The following is a 14,935-nucleotide window of genomic DNA, read 5'->3' as shown; positions in this document are numbered from 1 at the left end:
CGTCATGTACTATATTATGTACTATGTTATACCTGTTATACTTATACTTAAAAGAGTATTTCGTGATCCTAGCATCGTCTTTAATGACATTTGTCAGTAGATGTCCTGTGTCCACGAAAAAGGCTTATTCCCAAAATTTCAGTTGATTCCGATTTTGCGTTTGCGAGTTATGCAGGATTATGTGTATTACACTGCCCCATATGCCACTGTTATAAATTTCGTTCTGGTATACCATGCATAACGTATAATTCAAATTTGACGATTATTTGCTAAACGAATTAATCTGCAAGAAATGTTTGTACATAAACATTATGTAGCCAGAGGTTTCCAGTGATATAAAAATCTCAACTTTTTTGAGAAAAGTGGGGGGATGAGGCTGTGGATCACGACATGGCCTTTTAATCATAGCAGCGCATTTTAAAGGATACAAAAAATGTAACTTAAGGGGAAATTGTAGGAAGCTCCAAACCGGATATGTAATATCCATGCACTGACCGTGTATGGTTTGAAAGCAGGCCAAGGATTCATGTTTTCAGAATCAACGTCAATTTAGTGTCTGAGTAGGCCGAATGTACAGTCAAAGATCAAATGCACATCCAAAATTCTTGATAGGCCTATATGCGGGAATACAAATACCCTTAAACCATTTTTCTTATTTTTCAAATAAAAAGGTCCAAAAGTCGGAAAAATTTTAACAATAAATCCGCCTTTTGGTGATAAGGCATTCAAAAAGTCCAAAATAGGCAATTTTAGGGGGTTTGCAAGCGCACTTTTCTTTCGAAATAAATATAGGCCTACTTTTTGGATGTCCCGCATAAATAACTTCTGTTTCTTTCCAGGATCTGTGGTATGGCCCAGGTTACATCCATCATTGATATCATGTTCCCTTTTGCATGTTTTGGATTTTGACGGAATGATGCCCAGGCATAAAGAATGAATTGTGTTTCTTGACATGAAAACACATTAGCTTATTCATGGTAGGGGTTCGTTATTAGACAGTACAAATGCAAGCAAACAAATGTATATGAAATAGTCTAGGTTTGACGGATTATCCAAATGCCCCTTTCGTTGCAAAATGCATAGCATAGGGCCTAATTGTCATTAAATTTCATAGGCCTACTTAAATTTGTACTGAAGTATAACATGTATACGAGTATAAGCACTTTCAATTGGCTCTAGCTGCAGCATGCTTGCACCAACATAGGGCCTACTGTCTAATAATTGTATTTGATGTTTTATCGTTTCAAAATGGCTGCTGTTTATATAAAATGACCTGTTATATTTAAACTCAATATACATGTGCTCGTCTGTAAAACTCAATATACTTGTGCTTGTCTATAAAACAACTATTCGTAAAAGAACAATAGCAACTGACAATTAACACTTTGATAGCATTATGTCCATACAAAAACATGTATATAGATTGAATCTTTCATTTAAGTGTAAAAGATAAAATAAAGATATCCGTTGCGTGGATCCGAAGTAATTACATGAACTAATAAGTTCTTCCCGTTGAACCCCGGATAAGAAATAAGCAAGCTAACTCAGAGTCTCTTTCCCCCCAGAGCTGCCATGGCTTACACGTGCCTCTCGACGGCTCTTCCCACAGCCGGAATTTCATTACTTTTCTTAACTTTCGTAACTTTTCTTTGCCATGTAAATTGTGTAACTTTTTCTGATCCGGATAACGCCTATTCACAGTACTTGCCTAACTGGACACCCGATGGCCGACAAGGGGCATCTTTTAGATTTAAAAGTGTCCGCAGCGATGCCTTACTTTTGCTTCACCATTTTAACAATAGATCCTCAGGAGAAGCGGTTTACAACTTTTGGATTGAACTAAAAGGAGCTAAACTACAAGCAACACATGTATTTGAAACATTCGTCGAAACGTAAGTACCCAAAGCTAGTAAAATCCTACTGATTATGAAAAGTACCTCGGTGCACTTGTAAAAACGCGGGCGTTAAATGAACGTGAAATGTCGGGCGATTCGCTAATTTCATAGTGCAGTTTGTTAAAATAAAAGCCATATGCTTGAAAACTTTAAATTGAAGAATGCTCCTAAAAAATTAAAATCAAAATTACGATGTTACTACGCTACGTTGTAATACATTTTAAACGAGACATTCTTCTCGGATTCAAAATATCCCACAGGTTACAAAATCAAAATGGCGGCGATGACAGGCCTTTAGAAAAAAGCACGTTTTTATTTCACACAGACCGCCATTTTGAATACACGCGCCTTCACTGAAGATGAATGCGTAACTTTATTCATAACCCCATTTTACGATAAGAAATGCGAAATTTGCATAAGTCAAACTTACGTAGTTGGCGAAAATTATATTGATTATATCCATAAAACTAGAAATAAAACAGGGGCCCAAATAATGAATAAAATAGTAGCAATTGAACACTATGTATTTTCTGAATTCATGTAAAATACAAAATAATACGGGTTTTTTTTTACTTAGATCTTTACGCACATTCATTTCCTATAGGCCTAATTATTGCTAATTAGGCCTATGTTCTGTCCCGGATGTGACGTAAGCAAATTTCTAGAAACACAAATTAAACATGTTATTTACATCTGACATGAGTAACATAATTTCACCGCAAAGAATTATATACATGTACTCTTTGTGCTTGTATATGCTTTAATCCACGATTTTACATTTTCTGGGAAATACTTATAGATTCTCTGATCTGGCGCAGATTGTACGTTACTTATCTTTTTTTTTACAATTGTTTCAAAGGTTCAAATTATATGGTTTGTTTTGATGAAATTAATGTTATTGTTAGTTTACTGAATAACTAAAATAACATTGCAAAAATTATTTGTAATCGTTATAGTTTAGGAGTCATTCTCAAAATGTGTTTGATGTGACCAGCATTTATGATCATGGCAGTAGGACAAAACAAGACACATAATATTTTTGCTCGGCGTCAGATTTTAGAAAGGGCTTTAAGTTCCATTTAAGGGACTGTTCAATAATTATGAGCCGGGGGTTAAAATTTCCAAATGGAATGCCAAAAATCGCTTGCCCCCTCCTCTCTGCCTGCCAAAAATTTTTCCCTCTCGGCCTGCCAAAAACTCGTTTAGTTTATTATAATTATTATTAATAATTCCCAGGGTAATAAAAAATAAAATTTGAACTGAGCGCAAGGTCAATGTCAGTCAGCTAGTCAGTCAGCTAAAGCCGTGGGTTGGTTACACCGGTAGCTCCATCAGACCTTACTCATCATAACTAAATAAATTACAAAATCAATTAATTCCGGTATGTATAAGCAAATATGAACTTGTACATACTCACTAGTTAGCATGACTGCGTAGACCAAATAATTTGATGGTTTATAAGTTATGTAGATCATGACTTATTTCATAAGTGTTCTAAGCACGATTTAAGGTGGCAGGAAATTTTAGATATTGTTTTACTTTGTATCTTTAAAAGTAATGCTGATAAGTACATAAAAGTATACATTTTCAGAAAAGAAGTGATGCAAGAAATTAAAATAGCACAGCAGATTTCTACAAAAAATGAGTAGTTTTTGAGAAAAGCACCAAAATTGATTTTCCATGCCATTTTTTCGGTTCGTCATAACAGATACCGTATACCCTAAATATCCAAATCGACGAAAATTGCTAATGTGTTTTAAAGACATAAAACTAGAAAGGGGTTTCTCAGTTTTTTCCTTCGTTTTAAAAATATTGCCCCCAAAAGGATCAAAAAATGATTTTTTCCAATTTTGATTAAAACTTTGGATATTTAAGGTCAAAGATCGCATTTTTCGCTCCACAGAGGTCTAAACCTAAACAAAGCTATGATTTTGATCAACATGGTTTCAAATTGTTTGTCTTGCAACAAAAATTCAAATTAAAAATAGTTTGAACCTCCTAAAATATATTGTTACATGTAAAATCGCCAAATAGGGTAAGGTTAATACGGTTCAATCGGTATTTTTTTAAACCATGCACACAAAAGTATTCCTCTGATAATATCGATTCAGAAAAAATACAGTTTGGCCTATATCTGCGAGGTATAGTTTACGATTATAAGCAAAATATGCTTTCACCCGGTTACCTATGTAACGAGACATCCTAGATGATGCAAACTATTCTTTATTTAAATTGGTATAAAAAATTGTACAATTAAAGACAATGTTTATGAAAATCGGGTCTTTTTAGGTTTTAATCGTTTGTTAGCCCAACATATGACCTTTGATGACCTTTTATAACTCTAGAACCATACATCTCAGCTAGGTCAAACCATAATTTGTCTGAATTGTTATGATCAGAATGCATGATTTTGAAATTTGACCCCTGTATGACCTCAACTCTTTCCTGAACAAGGTGCATTTTTGACACCAACTAGACCTTAATCACAAAAACTGTATGGGATTTCCCTTGCTTCTTAACTATTTAACTAATTTCAACGTTTTACTTGGATCTATAGGCTTGGATATGTAGGGTTTCGGCCGGGGTACTATGGTATACATTAATATCGTCATGATTGGTTATTGCGATGCGTATTGACCATTGCAAGACAAACGTTTACCTGTTGAAATAGACAGAATTTGAAGAACCAACATTGCAATAATCAATTTACACCAAATAAAGTTCCTATGCAATCTCAGATGTGACATCTCGACAGGGTGAAGCATATGGGTCCTTATAATTTTATGCAAAATTAATAAACAAAATTGGTTGTCATCCATATCCTTCCTTAAAATGAGCAAGATGTAAGGCGTTCAGTGAACTTCTCTATGGATGGCGGAAACCTTCAAAATACGCCTAAGAATACGCCTAAGAATACGCCTAACCTTAGACGTCTAAGATGCAACCTTAGACGTCTAAGATGCATTCTTAGGCGTCTAAGATGCAATCTTAGGCGTCTAAGAATTTCGCGGTAGACTTAAATCAACGAATCACAGGACCAGAAATCCCAAACAACCAATCATCTAAGGCGTATTCAATTATTGACCAATGAAATCTTAGACGCCTAAGATTTTACACGCCTAAGAATTCTTACACGTCTAAGATTGACATTTTAGTGATGGACGGTATCACCAATGTGATAGCTCTTAAAAGCACCTTGGAAGACTACTAGCAGCTCGTATTACAGATACCATGCGCAGTGATCGAAAGTACCACGGGATAATCAGTTCCGTCATCTCTGGTTCAGTTCAGGTTATCTATAAGTTTCGAATAGAAGTGCCATTTAATCCGGCAGAATGGCAAATCGCCGCCCCATTTTGTACCGGGTAGTTGTAAATCTAGTAACGTATCGAAACGTATGGAAACGTATGGAAATGGATGAAAAGGATGGAAATGGATGGAAATAGGACAGGAACGGATCGAAAAGGATGAAAATGGGTCGGAATAAATCAAAATATGACTCGAACATCTCAAAATGAGTACAATAAGAGCTCAAATTCGTCAAAATATGTTTCACCCGTCGGTCAAAAAACAAAGCTCGTCACCACTAGCTAGTGCTAGGCGATACGTGATACCAATAGCTTCTCGCATGCTTCTCGGCATGGAAAACACTACCAAGTTTCTTCAACTTCATTTAATTATTCAATCAATAAACTCTCTTTCCAGTGGCGGCACTGGGGGGGATGGGGAAAATGCGTCCCCAGTCAGAACTCTTGTCCCCCTGTTTCTCCCCTCTTTATTTTTTTTCTTTCTTTCTTTATTTCTTTCTTTCTTTCTTTCTTTATTACTTTCTTTTCTTTTTTTCTTTCTTTCTTTCTTTCTTTCTTTCTTTATTTCTTTCTTTCTTTCTTTTTTTTTTTTTTTGTCTTTTTTTTTTTCTTTCTTTCTTTCTTTCTTTCTTTCTTTCTTTCTTTCTTTCTTTCTTTCTTTCTTTCTTTATTTATTTCATGGGGGTAATACCTATGTTAATTTCTTTCTCATTCTTTCTCTCTCTCTCATTAAATTTTGATTCATATTGCTTTTTTTTTGGCCTTTTCCTTTTTCTTTCTTTCTTTCTCTTTCTTTTTTTTTCTTTTTTCTTATATTTGGTATTTTGTCTTTCATTTTTCGTTTTCTTTCTTTTCTTATCCTGTGTCTTCATTTATTTTTTTTGTCTTTCGTATTTTTGAATTTCTTTCTTTCTTGCTTTTTCTTTTCATGCAAATAAAATTCAAATAATGGAAGGAAAAAAGAACAATAAGAAACTTAATAGAAAGAAAGAAAAAATCAATTTTCTTTTAATTAATCAATTAACGCATGAAGGAAAAGAAAGAAAGAACAAATTCTTCTTCTTTAATTAATATTAAACGATATTAATTAATTAATTAAATAAACAGTTGTACTTCATTTTTCTCAATGACATTACCATGTGTTGTAATTTCGTTCTGGTGCACCAGAACGAAATTCAAATTTCACGATATCTTTGCTAAACGAATTAAGCTGCAAGAATTTTTTTTGTACATAAACATTATGTAGCCAGAGGTTTCCAGTGATATAAAAATCTCAACTTTTTTTGAGAAAAGTGGGGGATGAAGCTGTGGATCACGAAATGCCCTTTTAATAAACTCCACGCATTCTTTTACCGCCCAAGTCTAAAATTATAAAATGATGACCTCGGTGACCTTGACCAACTAACCAAAACAAACTTTTGCATAATGAAAATCCTCCGGTCACAATCAACACACTCTCCTCCATGCAATTAGCTACAATTACTCGATGCATATTAGGGCTCAATGCTATGTACTGCTTGGGTGACGTGCTCTCCCTATGCGCCGGTGATTTGAAAATTTCTTCGTTTATTTTGTACGTTTTTGCGAGTACCTTTGCATCAATTTCGATCCATGTTGGAATATTTTGACCCGTTACCATCCATTCTTACCCATTTCCATCCGTTCCTACCCATTTCCATCCTTTTTCATCCATTTCCACCCGTTTCCATAGGTTTCGATACGTTACCAGATTTACAGATACCCATTTTGTACCAGGTTATAGAGCAGGTTGCCAACATAGCCTTCAACATCATCTACAGGGTCTGTGGCGTGGTGGAGGGTCAAATTTGCGTCGGGGACATTTTTTTTTATAAAACAGGGTGGGTGCAAACAATTTTGGCAGGTCGAAAAGGGACAGGGCACCTTTTAAATAACCACAACATGCTCTAAATTCAGTGGCAATGCCGGGGATCCGGGAGCGTCTTGGGGAAAATTATAACCCTCCATTGCTATGGACATTGGCGCCAATCCAGCTTGAAATGTGTGGTAGAGAATCCGCAACAACATTTCTTTTCAAAATAGCTCAATTCAGCTTAATGTAGCAGTTGTCATGGTTGTGTTTAAATTACAATTATACGTTTAAATAAAACACGAATTTAAATATTTGTATATTAATTTTCTTTGAACTTGCAGCAAAATTGATTAACTGTTTTGATTTTATTTTCGGTGTGCTGTTTTGGTGTGGCTAGTAGTAGTCAGGTATTAAATGTTGATGATGATGATGAAGACGACGACGACGACGACGACGACGATGATGATGATAAATGATGATGATGACGATGATGATGATGATGATGATGATGATTATGATGATGATGATGATGATGAAAATTAATACACAAACAACAAAGTGGAACAAACATGCCAAGCATATATTTATATACCTCCATGATTCTATTTTTAACATAGACAAATTTGACCTCTTGTCTTCTTGCAGACTGAAATTATGCATATCTGATCTCTTCAATTATAAAAGACGATTTGGCCTTGGCCCGGGGGCCTTCGCGAAAATATGTCACATGCTGTTCGAATTATAAAGACATAGTTGGTTGACCTTATAATGTGTGTGCACCCATAAATTGACCTCTGAACGTATTGGATGTAAACGCATCATACCCTACACCGTCAGGTTAACTTTCTTGTTGAATGGAGGCATCGAGGTCTCTTAACTGTGTATTTGGAGATGATGTCCTTTTGGCTCAGTCATAGCACACGAGTTAAGAAAAAACATATACATGAAAAATGAGCAGGGTACATGTATACACCATAGACATGTGCTCTTTGTTTAAACATTACAAGTAACATGAGTGGCAAACATTAATGTTTCATATTGCTTGCAACCCCCTCCTCCCCCCAATCAATGTTGGAGCCAATAGTAGTCCGTTCCTATCTCAGTATCAAAACAACATTGACTAGGTGGGTGCGGGGGTGAAGATAATTCATACTAAATAAAATTAAATCCTCATCACTGCCATCATCATCACCACCACGACTCTAATAATCATCTGACATCATTTGTATTATCAATCATCATCATCATCATCATCATCATCATCATCAACAACAACAACAACAACAACACCATCATCATCACCATCATCGTCATCATCATCATTTACACTATAGCCACAGAAATAGAAATCTTACATTAACTGCAAGTCATCAGAAAAACAAAATATCACTGCTAGATTATGTGCAAATGAAAAAAGTGGGCCATTGTGCCGAAAGATGGGAGAACATGTACCCTACCCCATCACCCCTTTCTCTCTGGGATTGACGCCCATGGCTATGGAGAGAAACGGAGTTGACTAAAAACACCTTCACCACCCAGCCGAAGTATTCTCTAACGCACAGCGTCCGTCGTACGTTTTGATCGAATTTGCGATACCGTCCATCACTAGTCACGGTCAAATGGTCAATCTTAGACGTGTAAGAATTCTTAGGCGTGTAAAATCTTAGGCGTCTAAGATTTCATTGGTCAATAATTGAATATGCCTAAGATGATTGGTTGTTTGGGATTTCTGGTCCTGTGATTCGTTGATTTAAGTCTACCGCGAAATTCTTAGACGCCTAAGATTGCATCTTAGACGCCTAAGAATGCATCTTAGACATCTAAGATTGCATCTTAGACGTCTAAGGTTAGGCGTATTCTTAGGCGTATTCTTAGGCGTATTTTGAAGGTTTCCGCCATCCATACTTCTCACGTATACAAAGTACCAGAAATTGATGTTGAAACCTTGAGAAGTGTACGTGACCTTGACAGACCAAATATGTAATGCTCCTTGCAACCAGTACCTAAATGAGAAGTCTAATCACACCAGACATTATTCCAATGAACGCGTTATCAGTAAAATTTTGCTAGATGATAATAAATGTATACTCTTAAATATTTTAAAATAGCAACTATTAAAAACTAAAGCTTCTTTTTTTAAACCTCTAACTTCATGCATACAACTAGTTTGCCGCCAAATGCCAAATGGTTTGGTAACATCATGGCATTATTCAAGACAATAACGGTTTCCAGCATTGTCTTGAAGCTAAGAGAATTGTCATTTACTGCACACATAGAATGAAGCTATAGAATATGGTTTGCTTTTTTCAAGGTCAAACTATTTCAAAATGCATTAAACAAATTCATCATCATTGAAATCAGAGACAAACGTGATTTCTTATAAATATTCAGTAGTTTGTAAGCTGCATTACAAAATGTATTTCTAAAGCTATTTAATTCTTGTTGTAAAATTGTCTCTTGAATTATATTTTTTGGATGTCCAATAAGAACACCTGTTTTATATGGTACGACGTAACACATTTTGGGATCATCCAATGAGAATACCTGTTTCATTCCGAGATTTGACTTGGCACACATGGTGTTACATTAATATTACGGCTTTGTATTTTGTGTTTCCCTTTTGGAACTCGCCAATCTGTGGGAGCTAACTGACATGTATGAGCCGGAAACGATAGTAGATTCTTAGTCTGTGTAATAAAAAAGGCTAAAGATAGTTGAATACATTCTTTAATATGAATGTGATTGTAGAATATAATCAATTGATATTGCCTTATCTGCTCTTCTGCGAAAAAAATAAATAGATACATAAAAAGTAATAATTATATCTCAGCGAAATATCCCACACACTCCCATGCACAACACACCAAAGTCGACATTAATCTCAACCACAGATCTTGGAGTTGAATTTAAGACAATACTGAATATAAAAATGAAAATTTGTTAAATGTTATTTGTAAGTTAAATGTTATATGACACTTAGGGGTGGCGCAATAATTATATGCACCTGGAGCGATGAAGTATAGGTGGAAATATGTTCTGGCATGCCCAAAGAGGTGGGGGGGGGGGCAAATATTTTTAGGCAGACCAAAAGGCAAGGGGCGCAAAGATTTTGGCACAGATATTTGGGCACCGTTTCGACATTACACCCTAAAAAGTTGTACAAACCTGGTAAGAGAGGTTCAAATATACAAATATTTTCTGCTCACTGCGATCACATCACATGATTAACAATTTTAGGTTTTACACATTTTGGGGTTCCCCAAAATCTGGCATGTGTAATGTGGGGGAGGGGGGGGGGGTAGGCCTACCATATTGAAATAATCGACACAATCGAACGCAATACGGAAGAGACTAAAACCTCTGACGCTTAAATCGTAATATCAACCAGCCATACCTCAAAATAATTGTTTACTAGACAATATACGACTAAGAATACAAATTTTAACCATTCAGCAGAATCCAAGCGTCATATTCTAATATGAGATGGGATATCCCTTGCTTGAAATACGTGCTTGAACCAAAATAACACCTTAATGGTTGGCTTCTCTCAAGATTTTTTAAAATTGAAAAAATACAACTTTTGGGTCAAGAAACGAATTATTGCAATCTCCTTTGTCGTGGTTCAGTGACTTGAATCCTAAACTTTGAACTGTTACAAACTTTTATAAATTTATAAACCCCGATACGCTATTGTATTCTTGAGGAATAAAACTCGTACCCTGCAATACTGGGTCATGTTAAAAACTTAGTTCGATGATCGATGAATGTTATAGTTCACGAACTTAGACGTTGCAAAGGCGAGTGTTTGAAGTGACAGTGACATGTTGCACCGTCAATGGTGAGTTGGTTTGAATAATCCAATAACGGTACAGGAAGTCGCGTTCACGTTAGTCATCATATCTTGCTTACGATGTACTCTTACACCCGCCCCCTCGTATTATGTTAAATATTGAAAATACAACTCAGTCTAACTTTGACTTGGCCTTTACATGCACATGTCATTTTTGTGTCACCTTGTTAGATCAAACCCATCATTTATTGAAGATGATTATAATATATATTTAATAGTGTTAAGAATTAGGCCAAAATGATTAAAGTGAGATATTGACCTTCTTATATCTTGTTCACCATGCATCACGAACTCCCGTATAAGAGTAATAGGCTAAAGTGTGTTATGTAAACATCTCAAAAAAGTAACTAACCCCCTTAGATAATGGCCATTATTCAAAATGGCGCTATTGTATTACAAATCTGTAAAGTGCGTTGGAAGCAGAATTTATTTCTGCGCATTTGATACGATAGCCCGGAAAACAATAAAATACCGGTCAATTTAATGTAGTGAGCTCCAGATTTGAAAGTTGCACTTACATATAAATGTTACAATACAAAAACACTCAGATATCATTACACAGATTTCCTTCCATTACACTGAATGCAAAATCAATAGAATTTACTGCAACTTTCAAATCTTGGGCTACATTGATTTAAATGTACGCTGTGACGTCAATATTTAGTCAATTGCTACAAATGAGGTGTCAAAATATGCAGAAATAAATTCCGCTTCCAACGCATTTTGCAGATTTGTAATACAATCACCTGTTTTTGAATAATGGATTGGTCATTATTTAAGGGGGTTAGTTACTTTTTTTAGATGTTTATTATAGTTTGTAAAACAGATGTAATTGATATAAAACAGCTATCACATACTTTGTGAATTTTGACAATTGCCCCCTATATAAGAATTTACGAAAATACCTCATTTTCAAACCGATGCATCGGAATAGTAATCTTACTCGCTGCTCATGAGGCGTTAATTATCATTGACTGACACTTGAATCCGAGGAACAGTTTGAAAATAAATGAGGTATTTTTGTAAAATTCTTATTTCAAGAATGAAGATGTCAATTGTCAAAATTCTTGTTGTAACTGTTTTATTCCTCAATAACCATCACATAACTATTTAATTATGTTTGGTTCAGGCATTAAAATACCTAAATATTTAAGTTTCCGACGATACAGTTTTGTCTAAGACTCCCTGTATAGGCCTATATATGATTGTTTTTAATGAAGTAAAGGCCTGATCGCCGGCAAGGTTTTGCATACTGCCTAATCGGCATTTGAGTTTGCGAAAATAAAAAATAAAATGATTCTCGAATCCAATTCGGTGTAGGCCATTGACAGTGACAAACATTGTCCTATGTCTAATTGATTAGGGTCAAATTGTGATATTAAATGTAGACTGTATGAGGTCAGCATGCACGGACGCATAATTAGAAGGTCAGTTTTAGCCTATGTTTTAGTCACTGTGGTATTAGTTATGTCAGTTTTCAACTAGCCTTTGAAAAATAGCTTTCACCTTAAACTCACATAATAGGTTGACATAATAGGCTACTCTCTGCCCGCTCTGCCAAATTTAGCTATTGCATAAACTGGGCCATCTATCTCTAACTGGAACTCATATTGCAATTTTACGTAGTGATTTGGTGTGAATACGACATAAAATCTAGCCAGTAAATTACTGCAATGTTGATACGTACGATTGCAACGTATCCGGTTAAAGCCTTAATGTACGATCTTTTTAAATTTTTAGATTTTTCTTTTTTTCTTCCAAAATGATATTTCTTCCAAATATGCAATCATAATGAAAGTTCCCAATACATTTGGACGCGAAAAACATTGGAAATTTGCAAAGAAACAACATCATAAACTTCACCTCTATCACTCGAAATATCTCGCACTTTTTGGATTAGGACGCCGAGTGCGGCCTCAGAGTTAGTCTCCTACGTAGCCAGTTTGGTTACGCTTCCTCCACTGGCTTCGTAGGAGATTAAGATTTGCGATCGTCAGAAATATTATAATAATGTGTCGGACCAACAGAAAATTATCCCGTTTTACTACAAATAGGGCGAATTTGACAGTTTGCTCATAGATGTAAGTTGGAACATGTGTAAGTATTAGACTACATATATGCCAAAAAAATCGGTTAAAAAAAATAAAGGTATATTCTGAAAAAAGATCGTACATTAAGGCTTTAAGTTTACTTTTCCGTTGTCAAAGACGTGCGAGTAATACAGGCACTTGCACCAACAGTGAGAGTCCGTTTTTCAATGAGTCTCTCTCCTCTCAGTCTGTCTTTACTAATTATCTCTTTCTATTATCTCTAATTCTCTATAATATCCCAATCTTGTAATCTTAATCATTAGGCCTACTTGCGACCTACTTGCGAATGCACATTACACTACTACCATGACTACAGGGTTATAAAAAATTTATAGTGCCAAAAATACATCTGTAACAGGGCACCTATTGGCCAATCAAATTAAGGAAAATGACCAGTCTCCCGACGTACAGTTCTTGAGTTATTGGCAAAAAGGTCAAATTTTGGGGTCGACAGTCGTTTACAATGAAAATATGCTCCAATTTTAATCAAATTGGTCTCAAATTGTTCCTTTGGCAAAAATAAACCAATTTGACATTTGACCTTTCCCCCATAACTCAATAAATGTATATCGGAGATAGGTCAAACTTTACTTTTTCTGAATCCTTATGGCGAAAGGGATACATTCGTATAGTTTTTAACAATAATTGACCAAATTTGAAATTTCACCCCTGCATAAGCGGCCATTTTGGATTTATGCAAATTAGGCACTGTTCCAGTACTTGGACTTTTGGGGAATTTTAATATGTTTCTGTTACAATTAGTGGTGGGTGTTTTTTTAAATTTTGATTGGCCTACTAGAATAGCAGTGCTTTGTAACTGAAGGAGCTACCCTGTACTGAAAGTGCAAATAAATAATTAAATAAATAAATAAATAAATAAACAAACAAACACCAAATAAATAAATAGATAAATAAATAAATAAATAAATAAATAAATAAATAAATAAATAAATAAATAAATAAATAAATAAATAGATAAATAAATAAATAAATAAATAAATAAATAAACAAACAAACAAACTAGGTATGATCAAAAGACCGGTACAGTATATATACACCTAAAAACACTAAATACTCGTACATTCTGCTCACAAATGAACGTATAACCTTTGAGTAGACCTAAAATAGACTAACAAGCTAAGTGTCGGTCTTTCCCAAACATGGAATCATGAGTCAGCACATGGCATGCTTTAATGCTAAGATAGTGTTCAGGAATAAGAAATGTACATGTACATGTAAGCTTATGCATTACTCACACTAATTTATGTGTCGTGATTACATTTCCTAATGCCATTGTAATTGAACAAGATAATTATTTCGGAAATGGTATATACTAAACACGTTTCCAAACTAAATAAGTTGGTAAATCGCATTTTGATATTTACAAACTCCCGTTTTCGATGTCAACACTGGTGCTTTGATGCCAATATGGTTTGTCAGCCCTCTGCTTGTCTATGTTAATGACAATAACATAGGAGAGGGTATACGAGCCACTTGTAATCAAGAGAACAGTACTGTTATCGAAAGTTCAAAGTTTGTGAAGATCAAAATTAGATTTAAAAAAAAACAGGTCTCAAATAGGTTTTCTATGTATTTGTAATTAACATTCCTACCAAACATTTTGTACATTTTATTTGACATTTAGTTAGTTTACATCTTGACAGTGACTTCGTAATAACTATCAAGGGGATACTGCGGAAACTTGAGGCTCAATGAATAACTTGTGAACATGTATTTTCACATTAGCAAATTCTATGAGCACCTATAAAGACTATCTCTCATTGGTCATCGCCCGGGATCAATAAAGTTCATATCTGATTTTACCAAACATATATTGATCTGATTCATCTGAATACAGTAAGCCAAAGAATTAAGGTACCAGTTGTGTTCACCCCTGTATATCTCAAATAAAAACAAAAATGTCAAAATTAAGACAAGCAGTCAATACCTGTACTCTTTAG

At 34.9% G+C, this 14,935-nt stretch overlaps 1 protein-coding gene across 6 annotated transcripts in view; it reads left to right on the top strand.

Moving 5' to 3' along the window:
* The first annotated feature begins 1,541 nt into the window (after window positions 1–1,541).
* The window catches only part of LOC140138146 (axotactin-like), a 44,888-nt gene continuing 31,494 nt past the window's right edge, over window positions 1,542–14,935 (top strand). For 4 of the 6 annotated variants that reach the window (XM_072160076.1, XM_072160074.1, XM_072160073.1 and 1 more), the window contains exon 1: window positions 1,543–1,892. In XM_072160076.1, the coding sequence (XP_072016177.1) occupies window positions 1,573–1,892 (320 nt within the window). In that variant the 5' untranslated portion in view covers window positions 1,543–1,572. Of the gene's footprint in view, window positions 1,893–14,935 lie in introns of all 6 variants that reach the window. The other 2 variants (XM_072160078.1, XM_072160077.1) reach the window with 1 other exon arrangement.

Source organism: Amphiura filiformis, chromosome 17 (assembly GCF_039555335.1).
Source record: "Amphiura filiformis chromosome 17, Afil_fr2py, whole genome shotgun sequence".
Classification (NCBI taxonomy): Eukaryota; Metazoa; Echinodermata; class Ophiuroidea; order Amphilepidida; family Amphiuridae; genus Amphiura; species Amphiura filiformis.
This window is presented reverse-complemented; position numbering and strand designations above follow the sequence as displayed.